Source organism: Ambystoma mexicanum, chromosome 14, assembly GCF_040938575.1.
Source record: "Ambystoma mexicanum isolate Mex_15411 chromosome 14, UKY_AmexF1_1, whole genome shotgun sequence".
NCBI lineage: Eukaryota > Metazoa > Chordata > Amphibia > Caudata > Ambystomatidae > Ambystoma > Ambystoma mexicanum.
The window spans coordinates 24,454,937-24,477,661 of record NC_090940.1 but is presented as its reverse complement, the minus strand read 5'-3'; the positions used below and the strand labels follow the sequence as shown (position 1 = coordinate 24,477,661).

General features: G+C 49.6%; 1 protein-coding gene across 2 annotated transcripts in view; it reads left to right on the top strand.

Annotated features, from left to right (window-relative positions):
• The window catches only part of BRMS1L (BRMS1 like transcriptional repressor), a 198,086-nt gene extending 183,046 nt beyond the window's left edge, over positions 1–15,040 (top strand). For both annotated transcript variants that reach the window (XM_069638428.1, XM_069638429.1), the window contains one exon: positions 13,906–15,040. In XM_069638428.1, coding sequence (XP_069494529.1) covers positions 13,906–14,023 — 118 coding nt within the window. In that variant the 3' untranslated portion in view covers positions 14,024–15,040. The remainder of the gene's footprint in view (positions 1–13,905) is intronic.
• Positions 15,041–22,725: the final 7,685 nt, after the last annotated feature.

The following is a 22,725-nucleotide window of genomic DNA, read 5'->3' as shown; positions in this document are numbered from 1 at the left end:
AACGTCTTCAAGGAGGATAGGCACTACCGGTACCTCTACTGCCTGCAAGCAGATAAATCGCACATTGAGGAGGCCTGTGTGTTCTGCAAGGACATGTCCTCCTGGACCATGAAGGACCGCCACAAGCGACTCGCTGACTGACTGGCTGGAGTCGAAGAGCCCGGTGGCAGGTGAGCCCCAGCAACGTACCTCTCCCAAGAGGAAATCCGAGCAGTCTCCTAAGACCTTTTGAGGGCGCTCCGGTGATTTGGGGGGGGGCAAAATAAGGCAAAGCACCGGGAGTGCCGTTGGTACGGGCTCCTCGGCTGCCAGGCCAGGCGCAGCATCGCCGTCAACCACGAGCCAACACTCCGGCTCGATGAAAAGGAATTCGGACAACCTGGGGTAAGCTTCTGGAGAAGGCCTGGTCGCTTCCGACGGAGAAAGTCAAGGGGGAGCGAGGCGGTTTTTCTCCCCCCACGGTGAACGCCTCAGACGCGCCTAAGGTCGTGAAGACCCAGTTTCCCAGGCTAAGGCTTCGATTGAGGGAGTGGCAGTGTCCCTGCCGTATACCGCAGAGGCGGCCCCAGTGGAGACGGCCCCCAAGCCAAGAGTTTCCCTGCCCGGTCAGAGGGAATTATCGATGGGCGTAAAAGACAAGACTCCATTGAAGCCCCTGGGCGAGAAGAGGGGGGGGGGCACGATGGGCCTACCGGACTCGGATATCTCCTCCGAGGATGAGCTTTCGGGCCTCAAGTCAGTTCTGGACAAGCAGCCATGGAGGTCCGATCCTACGGGAAGGACCCCGATGAAGCAAACGTGGAGAGCTGCGAGGGAGATGGCAGATCGACTAACAGTGGGACCCTACGCCGCTCCCGTCGCAACCGCTGCCTCCACCGATGGACAGGTCAGAGGACATTTTGCTAGCCTTGCACATGCTGTGCATGGAAATAAGGACAAGGATGCCTTTGCTTCCGGCGGACGATCCAGCGGCGCCAGGACCGTCGGGGAGCCCTCTATCCAAGCGATGGCGGGTCCATCCTCCTTCACCTCCATCCCCTCCACCGAGGGACGAGACAGACAGTGACGACGGAACTGATCTCCTGTCGCCCCCTACCGGCCTTCTCTGCCCGACGAAATTGGCTCCTTTCACGCATGATCGCTAGGGCCTCATAGCTTTTTCAGCTATACCCCGAAGAGCAGAAGGAGAGATTCCTTTATCAGCAACGAGAGGCCAAAAGGAAGACTGTGCTTTCGGTCCTGCTGTTGGACGACATCTGGGCCAAAGGGCTGGCCCTCCTGAAGAACCCAGCCTCGGCGAAGAGGGACCGGTACGAGAAGTAGTACCGGGTTCCAGGCTCAGCCCCTAAGTTCCTCAGGGTGCAGCCATCCCTGGCCTTAGTGGCCTCTGCGGCGGCATAGAAGAAATCTGCTGGGGCGATGGCATCGACCTGCACTTCCCCACCGGACGGCGAGGGGAAGAAGCTGGACAGCATGGGACGTCGGTGTCATCTCGTCGTTGGCGACGACCATTCAGGCGGCCAACGCTCTCGCGGCTCGCTACGATAAGGAGCTGTGTTTTAAAATTGCCCCCCTTCTGCACGTCCTCTCAGACGACAAGAGGGCGGAAGCCCTTTAGATCTTGCAAGAAGGCGAGGTGGCGTCGGACCACGCCATCACGGTGGCCAGACATTGTAGACACTGGCTTCCGCCAGATGGGCATCGGCATTTGCCTTAGCCGGCGTGGCTGGCTCAGGGCCACCGGTTTCCATCAGGACATACTGTCGAGGGTACTGGACATGCCCTTCGACGGGAACAACTTGTTTGGCAAGGCAGTGGCTGAGTCACTGCAGGCCATCAAGGCAAACGCTGGGACGGCCCGTGCCTTGGGCACGCTCCATCAATGACAGCCGTCCTTTCGGCCCTCCGGATGCAAGTCACAAGGTACCTCCAAAGGATTCGGCGGCAGCTCTTCTTACAGTCAGGCGGCCCGTTTGTCGTCCCAGGAAGCCTACAGAGGCCACAACAAGGCCGGAGGACATTGTCGTCGTTGCCAAGGGACCCAAGGCGGAAAGGCCTCAGCCAAGCAGGACTGAACCGGCCGTGACGTTGGGCCCCCACTCGAGCACCCCGGTGGTAGGCCGGTTGGCGAACTACGTCGGCGTGTGGAAGTCCATTTGCACCGACCGTTGGGTGCTGGATGCCCCGGCCCACGGACACACTCTGGAGTTCCAGGGAAGTGTCCCCGTTTTCCACCTGTGGCCAGGAAAAAAAAACCACATTCCGCAGCTTCTACTGGAGATGCCAGCAATGGTAAAAAAAGGGGGCAATAGAACTCGTCCCAAAGAGGCTCGGGGGCTCTGGACTTTATTTGCGGTACTTCCTGTTCTGAAAGAAGACCAGCGGTTGGCGGCCCATTCTAGATCTTTGCCGCCTCAATAAGTACATAAAATCCCAGAGTTCCAGATGGTCACCCTCCAGCATGTGCTGGGACAGCTGGAGGAAGGGGACTTCCTGTCGTCGCTGGACTTGGAGGATTCCTATTTCCGCATCCCCATTCACAAAGGACATCAAAAGTTTCTGCGCTTCATGGTCCAAGGGCGGCGCTACCAGTTCAAGGCCCTCCCCTTCGGTCTGAAGTCGGCCCCAAGGGTCTTCACCAAGTGCCTGGTACCGGTGGTGGTGCGGCTGTGCCTACAGGGTATCCACGTCTACCCCTATCTGGACGATTGGCTCATCCGAGCAAAGTCAAAGGAACTTGCCGTCAGACACACAGCGAGGACCATCCGCCTGCTCACGAAACTGGGGTTCTCGATAAACTATGCGAAGTCCTGCTTGGGGCCATCTCAGGACGGCCAGTTCCTGGGAGCCAGACTCCACACGGTGGCGCGCCTAGCCGCAACGTCGGAGGACAGGATAAAGGCCATCCTGGGCAAGGTACAGTGGCTGTTGACCATGAAGGTTGCCAGGGTGAGGTCCAAGTCCCTGCTCGGCATGATGTCATCATGCATCTACCTTGTGCGGCTGTGCAGACTGCGGCCGCTGCAGGAGTTCCTCGACGCCCGTTGGATGCAGGCGACAGGAAGCTTCGAGGACAAGATCGCCCCGCCCTCAACTAGACATTCTGTCGAGCGATTCAATGGTGGGGGTGTCAGCGCGCATCTAGCGGCGGGCACAGACTTTCTGACCCGGGCGCAGCAGGAGACAGTGACAACGGACACCTCCCTGGAGGGATGGGGCGCGCACACCGGAAATCTCCATGCAAGAGGCCTTTGACTCCCAGAGGAGTTGTTGTACATCAACGTCCTGGACCTCCGGTCCGTGTTTTGGGCCCTCAAGTCATTCCTTCCGTCCCTCAAGGGCATGGTGGTGCGGGTCTTCACCGACAACACCACAACGATGTTCTACATTCGGAATCAGGGGGGCACCAGATCCCTAGCCCTCTCCAAGGAAGCACAGGACCTATAGCACTGGGCTGTCGCCCAAAGGATGTTCCTGGTACGCTTTCATCTGGCAGGAGTGAAGAACACGGTCACCGACTCACTCAGCAGGGAGCTGCACTCTTGCCACGAGTGAGAACTTCGGCAGGATCAGGTGGATCTACTGTTTTGACGATGGGGCAATCCCCAGATCAATCTGTTTGCGACGAACACCAAGTGCAGGTTTCCCCAGCTGGGGAGCATGGGGGATGCATTCTCATTCCCCTGGGACGGCCTGTTTCTGTGTGTTCCCGCCGTTGCTCCTACGGCTCCTCAGTCCACTCAGATGGTACCGGTGCAGGATGATCCTCGTCGCACCAGCGTGGCCGATGCAGATATGGTACCCGGACCTTCTGGAGATGTCCGTGTCCCCTCCAGTCAAGCTTCCGGTGGACGCAGATCTTCTCGCCAGGGAAGGAGGCGTGATTCTGCACCACGACTTGTCGCTGAACTTGCAGGCCTGACTCCTGCACCGCAAGAGTTTGGCGGAGGCGAGATCCCGGCAGACTGCAAGGAAATACTTGCCAAGGCCAGGGCTTCTCGTATTCTTAAGTGCTACGGCCATAAACTGAAGAGGTTCACAGTCTTGTGCCGTGCACAGAAGATAAACCCTCTACGGATTACGGCCCCTCAAGTGCTGCCGTACTTGCTGTTGCTGGCCAAGGCGGGGCTGGCGCACACCTCTATCAAGATCTATCTGGCCGCTATCTCCCGCTACACCAGAACTCCGCGGCGATCGTCACTGTGGTCGCATCGCTTGGTTAAGGAGTTCATGAAAGGACTTTTCCGCTCGTTCCTGCCGGTGAAGGCTCCGGCCCCGGCGTGGGAGCTCAATGTGGTGCTGACTAGGCTCATGGGTGTCTCGTTCGAGCCTCTGCATTCGGCACTTCTGAAATTCCTGTTGTGGAAGACGGTGTTCCTAGTGGCTATCACCTCTGCACGACGAGTGGGAGAGATCCAGGCCCTCTCCTGCAAGCCTATGTACTTGACTTTCCACGCAACGAGGGTCATGCTGAGGACGCACTCCTCATTCATGCCCAAGGTGCCGTCTGACTTCATCTCAACAAGCCCTTGGTGTTACCTGATTTCTTCGCGTCCCCTTTGTCGCCGGCTGAGAGGACTTTGCACTCGCTGGATGTGGCTAGAGCGCTGAAGTTCTACGTTGACCACACAAAGAGTTTTCGGAAGACATCACAGGTGTTTGTAAACTTTGACCCTGTGAACCAGGGGAAGGCCCTCTACAAGGCCTCCATTTCCAGATGGCTCTCCGGTTGCATCACGCACTGTCACCGGTTGGCAAACAGACCGTTGCCTGGCCGTCCGAAAGCCCATTCGACCAGAGGGATCGCTGCAACTACGGCGTTCCTGTCTGGTTTGACCCTGCTGGACATCTTCAGGGCTGCTACGTGGAGGTTGACGCACACCTTCATGAAATTCTACTCCATCGACCGGGATTCCAGGGAGGAGTCCTGAGTTGGCCAAGCGGTGCTGCGCAACCTGTTCGCTTGAAGGTGAGCCTGGTGAGGAGGTAAGAGATGCTTAATGTTGTTGTTGAAATGCTTAATGTTGAGCCTTGCCACCTCCTGTGGTTGTGCATGTGTGTACTGCTATGTATTCTTTTATTCATGAGCACGTGAATCCAGACCCCATGGTGGAGAAGGAACAAGTTACTTACCTGTAATTGTTGTTCTCCAGCATGGGTCTGGCATGGATTCACATGCGACCCCTCCCGCCTACCCCTCTGCGGCTCTTCTCTTGGTCTACTGCCACTTTACGTGCCACCAAATCTGAAGATGGCTGCCAGGGTAGGGGCTTAGGTAGAGGGCAGTCATTGGCTGGGGGCAGTATGACCCAGAGACCAGTGATTGGTTTTTAGGAGAAAGACAGTTCAGAAACTAAACTGATTTTTTTTTTTTTTCTTCTTTTACTGAGGATTCCCAGCCCGATGACGGGGAATATTCATGATCATGCAAATCCATGCCAGACCCATGCCTGGAGAACAACAGTTACAGGTAAGTAACTTTTTCCTTTCTCAGGCTCCCGTAACTGTTCTCATTATTGCTTTCTTTCTCTGGACCTGTATGACCCTGATATGTGGTTACGGCAATCCTTCTTTCTCTCGCATCTACTCGTTCCTTTCTCAAGCTCCCTTTTGATCTGGGTAACCCGCGTACCTTCAGGGTTCCCCCAGTGAGGGTGTGTCTTTTCAGCAGCAGTGGCGTTCTCCACGGGTAGCCGCTCCTCAGGACTTGATACGAGTGGGTTGCAGGTTCTGCTCATCTTGGTGTTTTCTCTTCCTTATACTCTAGTGGTAAGCAAAGGACTCGCTCCTCCCTTGGTTTCTGGGCTTGGCATTGGTTTCTGGGCTCTGGGCTCTGGGCTCACCACGTTCTTAGTGTGGTCGCGCCTCCAGATAAACTTTGCTCTAGACGGCCTTTGCTTCTACGGACCCACACACGTCTGTATCGGGGCGGCACCTCTTCCTTTGTCTCTGGCCTCTCTTCGCACCACAGCCTGTTCTGCTGTTCAATGCGGCTCCGTCTCTCACCGATGTTCTCACTTCGGAGACTTGCTTCTCTTTATTTCTCTTTCTTGTTCGCTCTTGGTTTGCGAGTGGAGCACCCATTCCTCCCATAGTCTCTGCACTCCAATCCAGGTACTGCTTTGCACGGTCTCTATTTCTCAGGCCCTGCATGTTGCTGTGTGGGCAGATGGCTTCTCCCGGGCGTGTTCGCCCCCTTCCACGCTACAGCCCGTTCTGTGTGGATCCTCCCCATGCCGATGTCCTCACGTCTGGGACTCGCCGTAGCGTTGAGTTTCTCCCGCTCCACTCAAGGGTTGTTAGTCGTTTATTCGGTTTCCAGAAATGAGGGGGATATTTTTAGCACAGGTTGTCAAGCATGTGTCCAGCATGTGAAAAGGTCATCATTACCTCGAGTCAGACATGTAGATAATGCCAGTATTATCTTGAGCCACCCAGAAAGGTGTGTTGTTCATATTACTTCCAATATAAACAAAATGACTGTTATTGGCACTTGGTCTGGCAGAATTACCACCTGATTAAAGGTGGTAAATGCCCATTCCATGGGACTCCATTTGGGGAGTGTGGGGGGATTTGCCGGTATTACCAGTGATTTTTGCCGCTAAGGTCATCTGACTTGGCTCCAACTGTTTGTTGGCGGTAACTTGGGTGCCCCACTGACAAACTAGGGCTTTGGTTTAGTTTATTACTTGTATTGCGCACCAAACCCAAAGGTATTCGGGCGCATCGCATAAGGTTACTCACAGCTTAGTTGTACATAGAATACATTTACAGTTACAATGTAGTTATATAATGTCAAAACGCATATTTACAATAGTCGATTTTTACATAATAGTTACAGAGGAGCATATATACAATAATAGATTTTACACAGTATAATTACAAGGAGGTGTCCAGAGTATAGAAAGGGGCTATTGCAAGTGAAAACTATGAAGATCTGGAAGTGTGATAAATCAATTTGGTAAAGTGCCAGAAGTTCACTTAACCGTCAGTCTATGAGCAACTTTATAAGGTTGTGACGAAATTTTAGGTATGACGGTTCTAATCTGAGAGGGGCAGGAAGTGAGTTCCACAGCTGGGTAGCCTTGACTTAGAAGCTGCTTCCTCCCACTCTGGTAAGTCTGAATCTGGGGGTCAGAAGACAATTTGTGTTGGAGAGTCTGGTTAATCTTGTCTCAGGTTTAGTGGCAATTCTATTCACAAGATAGCGGGGGGGCTACTTTATTGACACATTTATGTGTAAGGGAAGCGACTTTAAGTTTTATTTTGTCACATGTGGAGAACCAGTTGTTGGCTTTTCTGGTGTCCGATGTGTACTCTCCTTGCAATTCCAAGGTCGGCTCTAAGGGCATTATTTTGTTGAAGTTGGATTTTCTTGGTAGTTTGTCTACTCGCCCCAATGTACATGGCATTGCAATAGTCGAGTCTTGATAGTATAAGAGCTCTAGCAAGGGTAACACAACTGTTATTAGAGAGTAAGGCTTTGCCTGCTCTAATCAATTTACAGGTGTAGGCTGTGGTCGAGGCCAGCGTATTTACCTGTCTGTTGAAGGATAGGGTTTTTGCTTCCTTAGCAACTGAGATGATATTATTGTAGATGTTGAGGGCTGAGTATTTAGGACTTAATTTTTTGAGGGATGATGGGGTACCCAGGATGATGATCTGTCTTGTCATCATTCAGGCATAGTGCATGGGTGGCCATCCATGCCTGGATGATGAGTTAAACCTTATTCACCAAAGCCAAATCCTTTTCATAATCACCAGTAATCGGTAGGAGGATCTGCGTATCATCTGCATCGTTAGTGTAGTTGATACCCAGATGATCCAGATCATCGAAAAGGGGCTTGGTGAAGATGTTGTATAAGGTAGGCGAGACACATGAGCCCTGGGGAACACCACACGTGATGGGGATAGGGTCAGCCGAGGCCATGGGAGAGAAGACTCTCATGGTACGATCACTGAGAAAGGATTGTATCCACGCAATGGCTTCTGGGGAAAAGTGTGCTGCCGAGTCCAGGTGGCTGCACAAGACCTGGTGGTCGACCAGATCAAAGGCGGCCGATAAGTCTAGTAGTAAGAGGAGGGGCTAAGTCACCTTTATCCCTAAGGTCATCGATCTGGGCCTTCAAGAAAATTAGCGCAGTTTCTGTCCCGTGTTGAGGCCAGAAGCCTGACTGTCTTGACCCTAGCAGGTGATTGGATTCAAAGTGTTTTTTGGATTTGTAAGTATGCCATTTTATCTATGATTTTCAGAAGAAAGGGTACCGTGGTGATAGGTCGGTAGTTAGTGGGAATTAAGGGGTCGAGACTCTGTTTTTTTAATAAGTGGAGCACCCATGATTCCTTAAGATTGGTGGGGATAGACTTGATAGTGAAGGATGCGTTGATCAGTTTAGTGATGAAGGGTGACAGATCTCTGGTTGCGTCCTTTATAAGTTGGGCAGGGCATTGGTCACCATGACAGTTGGAAGGTTTGAGTGAGAGTATCGTCTTTTCTGTTTCGAGAATGGTGACTTTAGAGGATTTGAACCGAGGAGTAATTGAAGTGGTGCTGTTGGACGTGTTGGTAGTTAGCGAGGCCTTTTTCACTAATTTTTATTTGTAAGGTTGCAACTTTGTTGGTCAGTGCTTGCTGAATGTTCGAGCACCAGAGTTTGTCCTTAATACAGTTGTCAGGTACGGGGATGGGTGCTTCTAATTCTTTGAGGATAACGAAAAGTTCCTTCGTACTAGAGTTGGCTTGGGCTATTCTAGTATTATAAGATTCACGTTTGGCTGAGAGTATTTCTTTTTTGTAAAGGGCAGAGATGGCACTCAGATTGTTCTTATTTTCTTCAGGTGGGTGTGATTTCCACAGTGTCTGGCATGATCTTTTTTAGTGCATAGAGTTTTTAGGTAGCGTGTATACCAAGAGTTCAGGTGAGCCTTGGGTTTACTTTGTCTTAAGTTGCAGTGGCGCTATTGAATCTAGGGATGTGGTCATAATGTGGTTGTATTCCTTGACCAAAGCCTCTGGTCCCAGGTTTACTGGGATAGCATTGAGAGTGGCTATAATAAGAGGGAGTAGTTTGTCGCAGGTGATGTGTGTTTTTTTTTTTTTTTGTTTTTTTTTTGCGAGTGGGAATGGGAGGAGCTAGTAAAACAGGCAGGGTGATGGGTTTACCAGTTTCGAGGGTGAAAGTTATAAAGTGGTGATCCGACCCCATCACTGGTGATATGGAGGAAATAGTAGTGTTGCAGTTGTGGTCTGCTATCCAGTCCAGGGTTCTTCCTTTTGTGTGTGTTTTTGGATGGCTCATAACTTTCAATGCCACTCAATGAATTTTGCAATGTCATTTTAGGCCCGACTGTGAATGGTTATGCAGAGTGTGGTGCTGTTTCACCAAGAGGGGGCAATATTAGAGGGGGGGGGTCCCAAAATATTTGTAAGGCTTATACATTTAGTGCTGTTTGACAACTCTTCACAAAAGTGTGCTAGACTTTAGAGACGGATTTGAATGGTTTTGCAAAGTTTGGTGGGATTTTATCAAGAGGGGGCAAAACTGGAGGGCTCTCTCACTATTTATAGATGTCTTATAACTTAGTTGCCATTTGACGAATCTAGGCAACGGTTGTCAGAAAGATTAAAGACCCAACTTTGAATGTTTGTGCAAAGTTTGAATGGATTTCGTCAAGTTTGAGCGAAGTTATAGGACTATTTTATGTATGTACGTTTTCACACTTTTCAAAAAATAAACATCGAGTCGTTTGCAGCAAATGTGCAAGGAGCATTGGCAAGGACCGGAAAGCATGGTTTTGCAAATGTCAATTTAATTTTTTGAAAAATGTTTTAAGGTAGGTACAAAAAAATAGTGACATACCTTTGGCGACTGAGGTAGGACCTATGGCCATGGGCAGTGGCCAGATTGTCCGTAATGTGGCCAAAAGCCGTGTCCCGGACAATCTTGCTACTGGCCATGACCACGAGGGACGGGCTGTGGTAACATTTTTCAAAATTGGGATAGGTTTGAATGGGGAAAAAAAATTGCTTGTGGCTACAGCCCAAAGTGCTGGACAGAATTGCAGCAAAAATGTGTGAGGAGCATTAACAAGAATCTCAAAGCATGGATTTGCAACTGTCCTGGGTTTTTCCTAAAGTGTCAAAATCGAAGTACAAAAAAGTATGATATAACTTTGGTGTCTGGGCAATGGATCGGTCCCTCGGCAAGGACACCTGCATACTCTGATTTACTTATTGGGGCATGCAGCATAGCTGAAGCTCTAGGTTTAAATAGGAAAAAAATAATTCTGCTTGTGGCTGCAGCCCGAAGTGCTGGACGGGATTGCAGCAAACTTGTGTAAGGACCTGAAAGCATGCGTTTGCAAATCTGTCCTGTGTTGTACTTTTTTTTTTTTTAAGTGGCAAAAAGTAAGTACAAAAAATAGTGATTTACCATTGCTGCTGGACAGCGGGCCTGGCCCTTGACAAGGACAAAGGTCTCCTTTGATTTTGCCTATTGCGGAATGCGGCTTGACTGAAGCCCATGCCTCATAGATTGTGGAGACTGGCCAGGCTGCAAGCATTGGGCACGAGCCATTGGTCACATTATGAGGGTATTGTGGATGCTGAACTAGGATGCAGACCAGTGGATAATGAGGGTGGTTTGGTGGGGCTGGGGTCATGATCGAGCCTCATGCCCTAGGCAATTGACCCATGACTTGCATCCCCACCATACGCTGCCGATAATGATACACATCTGTATGTGTTGCAAAAATGTTTCTTAAAGGAGGTTTACAGTACTTTGATGTTAAAAGAGGAATTATTAATAACTTGTATAGTGATGTAACATGAAACCTTTTCAGTCATAAAACCTATGAAATTCACAAAAAAACAGACGTTTGGTTTAAGTTGCACCAATTAAAAAAAAAAAAGACCTTTAGTGAAAAAAATGTTAGGATGTGATGGTTACAAGTAAAACCAAAACCCCCCAGAAATGGTATGCTAGCAATCGTAACTCGCGCCACCACCGTGCACTGCTAAGACTAGCACCCAGGACAGCAAAGATAGCATCGCTGTTGACTTCACGTATGAAATACATTTTGATGAAAAGGCCCTACAAGGGGTTGAGTTTATAATGTTGGTAACAAGATGTCAGGGGTGATCGGGAGACCTATCATGAAATACTTAATGTTTTGTTTAGAGGAGTTCATTCTGTAATACATTATGTTGGAGTATTGCTGTTAATAATGGAATCTAATCATCCATAAACATAGGAAATGGCTGCACCATAGAAGTACAATGTTTTTAAAGAATGCTGCCTTATCAGAGTTTTGAGTAATGTTAAACATGGAATAAATAGCTAATCAACACTTGCTACACACTTGTGCTAGTACAAACAATACATATGAAGTGGCCACAATGCATACACCTCACAGGTGCGCACACACACAGGAGGAAGGAAGGAAGGAAGGAAGGAAGGAAGGAAGGAAGGAAGGAAGGAAGGAAGGAAGGAAGGAAGGAAGGAAGGAAGGAAGGAAGGAAGGAAGGAAGGAAGGAAGGAAGGAAGGAAGGAAGGAAGGAAGGAAGGAAGGAAGGAAGGAAGGAAGGAAGGAAGGAAGGATATATTATAGCACCTTTTCAGTTTTCATATTTTGACTGTTGTGAACAAAACAGCCTGGCTTAGATGTCAGTGAACAAAAACAAGTGGCGGAGATATGTGATGTCATCAGTACCATTTGTGATCTTTTTTTTTTTTAAAAAACGTTTTTTTTCTGTGAAAATGTCATCTCGGGTCACTTAAAACGTAACTAGGCTTTTACTTACCAATTCACCTCTTTCAAGGAACATTCCTGGTGTAGAGGGCGAGAATGTTTTTAAGATTTGCACCTTTTTTTCAAAAATCATGCTTTGCAGTCCTTGTTGGTTGTGCGTTTCTTTGTGGCCTCAGATAATAACCATCTTTCTGACGAAAATAATCTTTACACCACTTTTGCATTTTCTTTCAGGGTTTTCCATTTTTCCTTCTTTGACCAGGAAGTTCCTAGTCTGTGCCTCACTTGTTTCAGATGAGCTGAGGATTTATATTTGTGAGGAGAATGGATTTAAGTTAATAGTCGCTTGAGTGTTCAAAGGGGGGGGGGGAGGAAGTGGTTGCATGTAAAGCAGTAATGGCAGCGGTGGCTAAAGCAGTAATGGCAGCGGTGGCTAAAGCAGTAATGGCAGCGGTGGCTAAAGCAGTAATGGCAGCGGTGGCTAAAGCAGTAATGGCAGCGGTGGCTAAAGCATTAGCTGCCACAGTAGTAGCCGCTGTTGCTACTGCAGTAGCTTCCGCTGTTGCTACTGCAGTAGCTGCCGCTGTTGCTACTGCAGTAGCAGCAGTAGGAATAGCAGCAGCTGATGTCGCTTCTGCAGTAGCAACCGCTAAAGCAGCAGCAGCTTCTGTAGTAGTAGCAGGAGCAGCAGCAGCAGCAAAGCAAAAGCAGTAGCAGCAGATGCTATGGGCAGAGTAATCCAGCAGCATGTTTTTGGGTGGTGGGATGGAGATGTCTTACTGGTGTTTTTTATGCTGCTAATTTGCTAACAAAATCAATCTAATTATCTGTCTGCTTAAATCTTCCTACGCCCCTGCCCCCCATAATTTTGAAGGGTGGGGCATTTTCTATTTTCAAAAGGAATGTAACCTACTTTTGGAGTGCACATGCCAATGTAGGCTTTGGCGTGAAGGGCAGGTTGCAGCAGCCTCCTGCGCAGTAACGACGTTAGATCAGTCACTGCTAACGCACACATTGTTCTTTAAAGAACCTGCTCTGAGATTTAACAGCAGACGTGAAAAGGACTCCTCTCTTGTTGCATTGAGTCATCGAGTGACATTTTCTGAGCGCAAGGCAGGCAGAGTGTTGGGCTTGCCCTGTCGTCAGGAGGGCTGTTGGTCTAAAGTCCAGCCTATGAGAGACAGATCCACTGGCACACAGGATAGTTTTCCAGAGATGATATTTTATTTATATTGCGCTCCTACACAAGTCTTTCAGAGCGCGACAAGGCAAGGGGGTGGGGGGGCATGGGAGAACAAAACAGCGATCTTACTAGGCCCAATGACATTGCGAACGCGCAAGTGCATGGGAGAGGGAGAGAGGGAGAAGTGGAAAGTGTGAATCATAGAAGAAAAACAGATAATTAATAAAGGCAACAGTGGTAGTGCAGCCAGCAAGTGCGAAGTGCTGTGTTTAAGGCAGCAGACAGGGTATGTCTGATAAGTGCAGAAAAAAAGGTGGGGGCTGTATGGGAACAGATACAGACCCCCCCCCCCCCACCCCCCACCCCCCTGTGCAAGGGGTGGCCCGGAGGCAGTGCGGGAGGGTGGCAGGGTGAGAAGGTACTTGTGCCCGGAGGACAGAGGGTGGCCAGGTGCACAGTGCCAAGAGTACAGATCAGCAGGGGAGAGCGGGAGCAGAGGCAGAAGCAAAGAGGAAGGTCTTGAGGGGCTTCCGAAACGGGGATGGTTCTATTTAAGTTTCAGAGTGGCAGGGAGGCTGTTCCAGAGGGAGGCCCCAGCCGAAGACAGATCTGCCCCCAGCTCGTTTCTTGGAGACTGACCCTGAGGGAGTTGGAGGAGCGAAGAGCGTGAGGGGGGGGGGGGGTATTTGCAGAGAGCTAGCTGACGAGACACAATGACTGTTCAAACCACTCCTATTCAGACTCACTGAATGCAAGATTGTGTTCGATAGCCTTTTGATGATAGTCTCTCGGGGGCCAGACTTGAGACGTGTACCAAGAAAACCTGCCGTCTCCCATTGGTGGTCTCCTGGAGGCACAGTTCTGGGTGCGTTGTTGGGTGTGGGTTGCAGCTACTGTGAATGGTCTTGCCTTTTTCCTTCATTTGTATGCATTTCATTTTTTAACTTTTGGTTTGTTTTCTCCATTTCTAGCGCTGTCATTACCACAATCAACCATGACGAGGTTTGGTTCAAGAGGCAGGACGGGAGCAAATCCAAACTGTACATCTCTCAGCTACAGAAGGGGAAGTACACTATCAAGCACATGTGATGGTTCGGACTCCCGGACAGTGCCCTCGAAATCCTACTCTCCGCCGCCCCCCTTCTTCCTGTTACGTGCTGTCTGCCATGATTGTCCTTGCTGTTGTGTATGTCTGAATATTGTCCTGTGATTTGTGGTTTAGAAAATCCCCCCCCCCCCCCTCTCCTCCCCTCCTCCATGTACCTCAAGGCTTTTCCAATCATGTTTCACAACTGCAAGGACTCATCCCAACTTCATGTTCCCTGGAGGGGGGTACAAGTAGGAAGCTCTCCGGGGGCCACTCTCTGCAGCAGGAGGTGGTGGGCAACCAGGAATATTTGTTGGGTGGTCTTACCATTCCCTCGTTGGAGCGCCTTCTCCTTTGGACATTGTGTATTACTGTTCAGAGTGCAATGTAGGGGTGCTTGGTCTCCCTCCCTGCTGCTGAAATGCAGGAAGAAGAGGACTTGTGCGGGCCTGAGCAAAGACACTTGTAGCATGTAAGACACTGGCTGGACCCTGGCTCCTGGGCATGCCCGCCTGCTGGTGAGTGCTCTGGAAGGTGGTCCGCTGCCTGTGCACAAGCACATACCTGGAAGGATCCTCTGCCCTTGGACTGCCTGCATGAAAGGACTTGTGCCAGTGATCGGGAGCTGTGAGTTTTGTATGCCCAGTATTGGGCCTGGTGAGTGCTGCTTTTGCCAAATGCCAATCGAGTATTCAGCTCCTGTGAACTTTGTGGCCATCCGCGTTGTGGGCCTGGAAGCGAGGTGCCTGCCGCTGGAAGGGAGGATCATTGTGTCATTTTCATTAATGTTGGATCTCATGGCAGTGTGTGGCCTGGTCTACGATTCACTGCGAGAGTGGTGCAAGAACTACACCCGTGGAGTGGCCCATTCAGCATTGGTTTCCTTTCTGCCCCCAAGATGTGCATAAGGAGCGCCCTCTGAGGACAAAGAGGGGCTGTTTTCTGCACTGTTCGTCTCCTTTCCTTGGTTCCTGGGTGCTGTTGCAATATAACTTGCAGCTGGTTCTGCTTTTCTGTGATGGGTCTTGCTATTTATTTTTTTAATTCAATTAAGCTGCCACACTGTCATGAAACATGGATTACATATGCATGAAAAGGGACTTGCCTGGTCAGATTTGTGACTGCCCTTCCTGGGTCCACTGGCTGCAGGACTCTTCGTGTGAATTAATAGGAGAGTGCACAGTTTGAGTACTGCGGCTGCATATGGGTGGTCAGAGGGTGCACTGCACTCCCAGTGGGAGGCCTACACAGAGGCAGTGCTTGTCCTGTCAGTGGGTAGCACCAGGGTTGTACTTGTCCGTGTTCTGTTGACGGATGGGACTTGCATGGATGGTGCCATGTAGAGATTGTGTGTGACATTTCTGACAGCCTCTCGCTAGCCATGCATGGATGTGGAAGAGGCTAGCACTACCTGCCTTGAAGTCCTCTTTCCTACAGGAGGACCCTGACACGCGGGGGCACTGCATGCGCTTTGACCTAATTTTTCTTTTCAGCTATAGCACTGCTTGTGACTTGACAAATGTCCCTCTTCACAAGAACTGTTAGGTAGTGTTGCTGGCTGCAGAAGCCGTGTGTGACGAATGTTCGAGGTAGTCTTCTCTCCCTAGCATTACCTTTAAAGTATGGGCAGTAGTGTCTGATGTCAGGTAGCAAGGCCCGAGAAGGAAGGGATTGAGTGTAGGGGGTGGTCACTTTGTGGTGCATTCTGTGACCTCCCAAGCAGTGAGTAAGGCAGTATGTGCAGCCATCTTTGACCTCAAAGCATGAAGCTCCGCGTAGTCAGCAAGTGCTTTTTTGTTTTTGTTTTGGATCCTGGTTTCCGCAGCTGCCTCCTTCCCAGTGGTTTCTGGTTTTTACTGTTGTGTTTTAGGTCATTGTGTTAACCACTTTGTTTCAAATCTATTTAATACTTTTTTTTGTACAGATATTGTATGTTTTGTAATGATTTTTTTAATGATTTGAAAGGCATTAAGGGAAGTAACTGAAGTTAAGGGCTCATGTTCCCCAGAGGAGGTGCTGCTTGCCTGTGCTGTATGACAGGCCCTTGCCCTCCCAGTCATATCGTAGGAGTGAGTTCTCGGAGAGCTTTGCCATGGTCCAAGGAACCTTTTCACAGAAACCCCATTCTAGGTTCCACGGAAAGCCTCTGCACAATTGTGATATTCCATGTGCTGTCCTCCGTAGAGGAGCCCTACTGATTGGCAGTGATGGGGAGCAATTTAATGAGGTTGCAGCTGGGTTCTGCAACCTCCGGCTCTCCATCAGCAGCAGCCACAGGTAGAGGGTCATGGGAGTCAGAACTTGCAGACCCCCCCCCCTGGATTACTGAGTATGTGGAGTTAGACCCACATTTATTAGCCTAGCTTTTCAACTTCCTAATGCTGGTTTTGATGGCTGCGCTTTGAGAAGCTTGTTTTGCAGGCAGATCACGGTGCAGCGCCAGGAGGTGATGTGCTCTGCAGTCCTCGTCATTCAACACCCTCTCAGATCATTGGCTGTGCCTCCTCCAAATTCTGGCGTCCACCCAGATCTTGAATATATGGTCTCTCCTTTGGTCCTCCCCTGCTGGTGACTGGTTCTGCATATCTGAGCTCCTCCAGTCCTGCCTGAGAGCCTCTGTGTACCAGCGCCATTCCCCTGAACACATCAGTCCCTGAGGAGCCACTTACGTGCTGTTCTCCTACGCAATCATGGAATAGGGTGATCTCTAAGCGCGTCGTTCACATGAGCTCACCCACCCCTTGAGGTGAGCAGCTGTTCCCCTTTGCTGTTATCTGCACATCCAGTCCTAGTGGAGACTGGGGGTACCTCTGTGTAATCCCAGGTTTGATCCACTCTAGAATCGCCTGCCTCCGATTGTACCTGTGCCAAACCTTGAGCCTTGGCGCCATGTGGGTTCACTCCTTTTGTGATGCATTAATTGTTGAAAGCCCCTGAGACGCTGCCCCCTGGAGGGTGAAGTGTCAGAATACCTGGGTCGAGGGGGCCGGGGGGGGGGGTTACATTGACCTTTTCATGTGCCAATTTCTGGAGCTTCTTTTTCTGTTCTCGTCATGCAGATGATTTTTCTGGAAGCTGAGCTCCACGTTTGCTCTACATGCTGCTATCTTCTTTTGTAGTATTTATCTGTAGTGTTGGTAAAGCTTTGAAAAATAGAGGAAGCACTAACCTTGTCTACTGTGACATTGTCCAAGCATTCAGTGTTCACTTTACCTCGCAGAGGTGGTTGGGGAGGGTTGCAATGTTCGGCCATCCTGAGTTTCTGGTTCAACATGCATGTCACGTCACATTCTGAGACCCATCTATATATTGTGACGAGGGCGAGGGTCCTCAGAATTCAGGGCTATAGAGAGTGGTGGTTCCTTCGTTAGTTGATAACCAGGGCTACTGTCAAATGAGCTGTTGCCTGTGGCGGTCTGGGTTGGATACGTTGTGTTGTAAAATCACCCTCTCTCCTCTCTGGCGGCCGCTCTATGCAATGTTGGTTCGGGCGTTGTCTCTGTTGCTTTCTTTTGTTATTTCATCCGAGTCCCACTTACCTAGAAGCCTGCAAGCAGTGCTGGTGTCGGACCTTGCGCGGTGCATTGGGTAGAAATCTAGAATTTGATGTGTGTGCATCTGGTGGACCTCTAAATCAACCCACTTCTGTATTGATGGGTTATTGCTGCCAGTGCGGGTGGGGTGAAGAGCACCGGTATATTGCATAGGTCTGTTTTGTTAAGCTCTTTAATCACAGGGTGAAGACTTGGTCTTAACCTGTGCCCACGCCCTGCCCTCAACATACACCACTGCTTCCAGAGCCACAGTCCAAGCGGTCTGGATGTGTCTACACCGATCCTATGCCACCAGGAACTGGATCGCTGGAACTTAGGCTTAACTGCAGTCTGACTTGTCCCCAGATGTCCTGCTTTTGCCACTGGCCGAGGTTTTAAGGCATGTGTGTTCTGTTTCTATCCTGTCTCTTGACGTGGTCGCCATAAATCTCTGAGCTGGGAACCCTGTGAGACATGTACTGCTCCTCCGCTTTCCAGAGAAAGGTTGGTGGCTGAGTAGCCACAGCAGACTCTGTAGCCATGTTGAGCCTCTCCTAGGACCGTGAAGATGCTGCAAAAAGGGCATGAGGCCACAATCTGTGTCATCAGCCATGGCTTTTGCCATCTTCCCTTCAACAGGGCGAGGCACTGGGTTGGCCCTAAGTGGCAAAGGTATTTTTGCTTCTTTTGCAGACTAGAAGCTGGTGTTTGAGGGTGTGGTTAATGCCAAATTACTCAGCAACACTAGCCCCCTCCACCCCCAAAGCCTTAAACACAAGTTGTCCTTCCTGATCGGCTCAGTTGGTGACATCACATGGAGTTGTAGGCTTCCTTGTAGGGAGCCTCAGACGTCTGATGAATTGAGGGCCTCCTGTGCACCTCTAGGCAGCTCTATGCAGTCTCTGTTAATCTAGGACTGATGCAGAATGGACAAGGGCTGCAGACAACTGGTGGGAGACTCGGTGTATACAAGCCCTTGATATCCAAAACCCAGGGCCTTGCGTCCTGAGATTCAGGAGACCTGCCATTTTGTATGCTGCACCCTTTATTTTTTATTTTATTTATTTTTTGCATAGTTTCCACAGGAAGTTCAGCGGTTTCTGGATGTTTCCACACTTGCGCTAGATTGGCCATAGGTTCTCTGCATGCAAGAGAGACCAGGGAATTGTGTGCCGCTGAGGATCTTCAGCAATTCCACCTGCTGGTGCCAGTGAAAGTTTTCGAGCGCTTAGTTTTGGAGAGTAGCTGTGAATGCAGAGTCTTATGTGGTGCTATTTCTTATGACAGCCAGGAAACCTTACAGTGTGGGAGACTTTGCCAGTGCAAGAGCTTAGCAGTTGTCTGAACCTCTGCACTCAGATTTCACCCTGAGGTTGGCAGGCAGTGGCGGCCCACCGTGGGGTGTAAAGCGCATGTATCTGCCCATGTCTGCAGGGGCTGGCTGACCAGCAATGCTGCTACAAAAGCTGCCGCTCAGTTTTTCACTTTTTATTTACCCCTGACCCCTTTTTTGAATCTATAACATGGGGCCTCTCTGCAAATAAAACCTTCTTTCCTGGCCCCTTCACATAGCCGCTGTTTCTTTGGTGCTCTGTACAGCAAGTGAGGTTCTTTTAGCCAGATTACGGATGGAGTTTACCCACTATTTTGGCTGTGCTGATTGGCCCATTGAAGTTTGAGATGCCATGAAATCAACAAGTTGGGTTTTCAGGAAGTAGCCACTTGGTGCTCCTTTTTGATGATTCACATTTCGGCAGTGACGGCGCCAATCTGGGTTGCCTGCATTTGCCCCAGTCTTTATGCAACCAAAGGTCTTCCAAACACCAGAGCTTGTAAATCTGACCTTCAGGCCCGATATTGCTGGGCCCCCTTTTCTCTTTACGTTAATGGTTCATGTTTGGAACCAAGCCCTTTACAAGAACCTCGGCCGGGCAGCTAACCTCACGGTTGGGGTTAAACGCTGCAATGTGGCTTTCCTGAGCAAGAGTACTCCTTTGCCAAGGAGCTTGGGAACCATGTGGTCCTTGTTGCAACTTAGTTGTGGAGGGCCTTTAGTAGTCTTGGGCTTTGTGTTGGGCAGGCCACAGTTTTCTTTAACTGTGTGTTGGTGCTGGAGAGGGCTGGTGACGCCTCAGCGTTGGGCTGACATGTTAGTGTTGAGCGACACTAGCTGTCCACTGGCCTCAGGTTGTGGTGTCTCTGTGAATCTTTCCAGTTATAGCACCTGTTTCTTATGAGCGCTCTGAACAGTTCATTAAGTGTATATTTCCTTTTTTTAACCAAGCAATGGAGCAAGAACACGGAGTCCCAAGTTGTGATATTTTGCCTGCACAGTTCCTCGGATGTAGTTCTATTTATGCCTTTCAAGCACTAGATTGCATAAAGGCTTCCCTCAAACTTACAGGTTGAGTTTTGAAGGGGTCCTCTGTACCCCAAAATGTGTAGGTCTGAATGCCTGCTCTTCAAGTGATGCAAGTTCTGTTTTGTTTCTTGACCAGTAATTGTGTTTCGGTACTGTTCCCAGTTTACCACGATGAGAATGAGTTGAGAAAGATGGTTCAAGTGGCTGCATGCAGGTCGCATGGCTTCAAGCAGGGAAAGTGATGTCCTGGGACCCTCCAGTGACCTGGAGATAGCCTGTCCATACCCCTGCAGGCGAGAAAAGCTGTGTGTTGCGTGGGTTTGATGGTGGGGCTAACTTGAGACTCATTCAGCCATCGGTTGTGTGCTGCCTAGGAAATGTTAAGTGGCATGTGGTGGTCTAGATTGCATGGGTTGGGGGGGTGGTGTGCACCTGCTACAGACTCCCTGCTGCTTCTTCCGGGTCTGGGCCTTGGTGCTGCCACTTCTGCATGGGGGATTCCCAGCACTGCATACAGTGGCTAACAGTTGAAAGGGGACATAGGACTTTACCTTTCTCAGTAACTGGTGCACATTTTCATGGTGTCAGTGGGGAGCGAGGTTAGGTAGCATCTCACTTTCTTTTTGGCTTTTCTTCGGCGTTTCTTGGGGGGAAAATGTATCTTTTTCATATTTCTCCTACTGTGCCATTGTTTTTGCCTCCATAGCAAGATGGCGCGCCAGTCCTGTCCTCTGAAATATCTGCCAAGCTGATGAGGAAGTCTGCCAAGTGGACTAGTTTCTTGCAGGGCTTGGAAGAGCTTTGTATTGGGCCGCTCCTCGGCCCTCGCACTATACAACTGAGAACCAAACCGCAAAGCTGGATCATGTTTTCAATAAATATTCTCTTTGGTACCCCGTGTCTGTTATTAATTCTTCGCCTAGTTTTTGGAATGAGAAAAGCTTGTTGGGTAGTCCCATCCAATGTATTGGGAAGAATTGTATTAAATGCGCTGGTCATTGTTGCTGCTGTGCTCAATACACCCATAGCTTGCCATTTTTTTTTTTTTCTCCATGTTTCCGATTTGGGTTGATATATTGGCAGGCCATTAATCGAATGTCTCTGTGACATACATGCGTCTCCCAAAGTAGAGTCCATGTTCAGATTGGATTCTCTGCCATTTGGTTTGATCATGGAGAAGGCGGTTTGAAGACTTTGACGCCTCCAGTCCTCAATAATGGGGGAGTTGGACCTGATTGAATACCACAGATGTTGGACCTTGATAGAAGAAGACCAGACACTGCAATTTCATTTTATTGGCGGGGATGTATTGGCTGTGGCTTGTTGTACATATGGAAATGTGTGTAAACATTTATGTTAATTAGGAGAGTCATGTGTTTCTGGCATGGTTTGGTTCATTAATAAGACGTTTTGCTTTGGGTGTAACGACTGGCTTCTGAGGATCGGGAGTTGCCAAGATCAGTTCTAGAGCCAAATCTACTCTGTGTTGTTTAAGGGAACTGCATAAGTGGCCATAATCTGCATACTTGGTGGGAATCGTAGAAACCTGGTGTGATTGAGGTGCCTGAAAAATAGACTTGAAGACCTGTGCGCTGCATAGAGACACTGGGACTGCTGGATCTATTGCAGGATCCCATTCAGACCAAAAGCCATAACGCGAAAAGAAAATAATGGGCTCATCCCCTGAGGACGCTGGCTGGTTTTCTGCTCTGTAATTGGTGGTTCATGCAACTGATGCCAAAGTGAGCGGGTTGGAATACCGGTGTTGAGTGTGAGGACAAATGGGAGCCCTTAAATGGTGATGGGGGTGGGGGGGTTTGATGGTGAAACCAAACGGTGCTCCTACGTGAAGAGCATGGTCGCCAGTGCACCCCTCTACCCCAAGGCCTCTGAGAAACTTTACGTGACACAGGCTATATCCGTGCACGGTGTCCTTATACACAAACCTGTTGGACTTTTTGGTGCTGACTATAGACCCGTGTTGGTACCTTTTGGGCAAAATCAAATTTGAGGCACTTGGGCACTGAAAGTAGTATATCGGAACAGAATAAAACTGTGCCAGGGTTACAGAGTTAGAGGCGAGACGGTCAAGTCACACAGAGGGGCACTAGATTAGCATTGAAAATGGAGCAGGATCTTGACAGTCGAGACGTACGTATCCGGCTGCTCCAATGGTACTCTGCACCTTTGTCTCGGATGCTTGTTCTTGAGTGTCGGGACGCTACTTAAGACGCTTCCAAATCTATTGTTGTCCCGAGGTGCCCTGCAAGTCGAAAGCAATAACCAGAAGCCATCTGCTGATCCATGCAGATTCCTTATAACCGCCCACTACTGCAGGCTGCGACAGCTCCTTTTCCAGAAAATGAAGAACCAAGCCAAAGAAGGTACATGTCTGAAGGCAACAAGCAACTCTTGGGCGAGGAACAATGTCTGGTGGGATTTATATAGTGAATTCTCCTGGGTAAAGAAGAACCCTCCCATTTCATCCCCTAATAGTGACCAAGCGTAGTAATCGTGAGTTCTCCTACAAGTGCAGGAGGAAGATGACACAGGCTTCTTGGTGGGGACTTGAAACACAATGCATGTCGCTTACTATTGCAGCTAAAATAGCATAATGGTGGAAAGACGGCATACTCTGTCCTGCTGCATTGTGTGCTGTAAAGGGCCAAGGAGAGAAGCCATGTAGGCCCGCTTTACAAGCGCTAGAAAGGCTAGCCATGATTGCCTTGACTGCTAAAATTACAGTCATCAAACTGGATAGGTGTTGTAAGTGCTGCTGGTCTTTCCTGGGAGCAATGTCATATTTTTG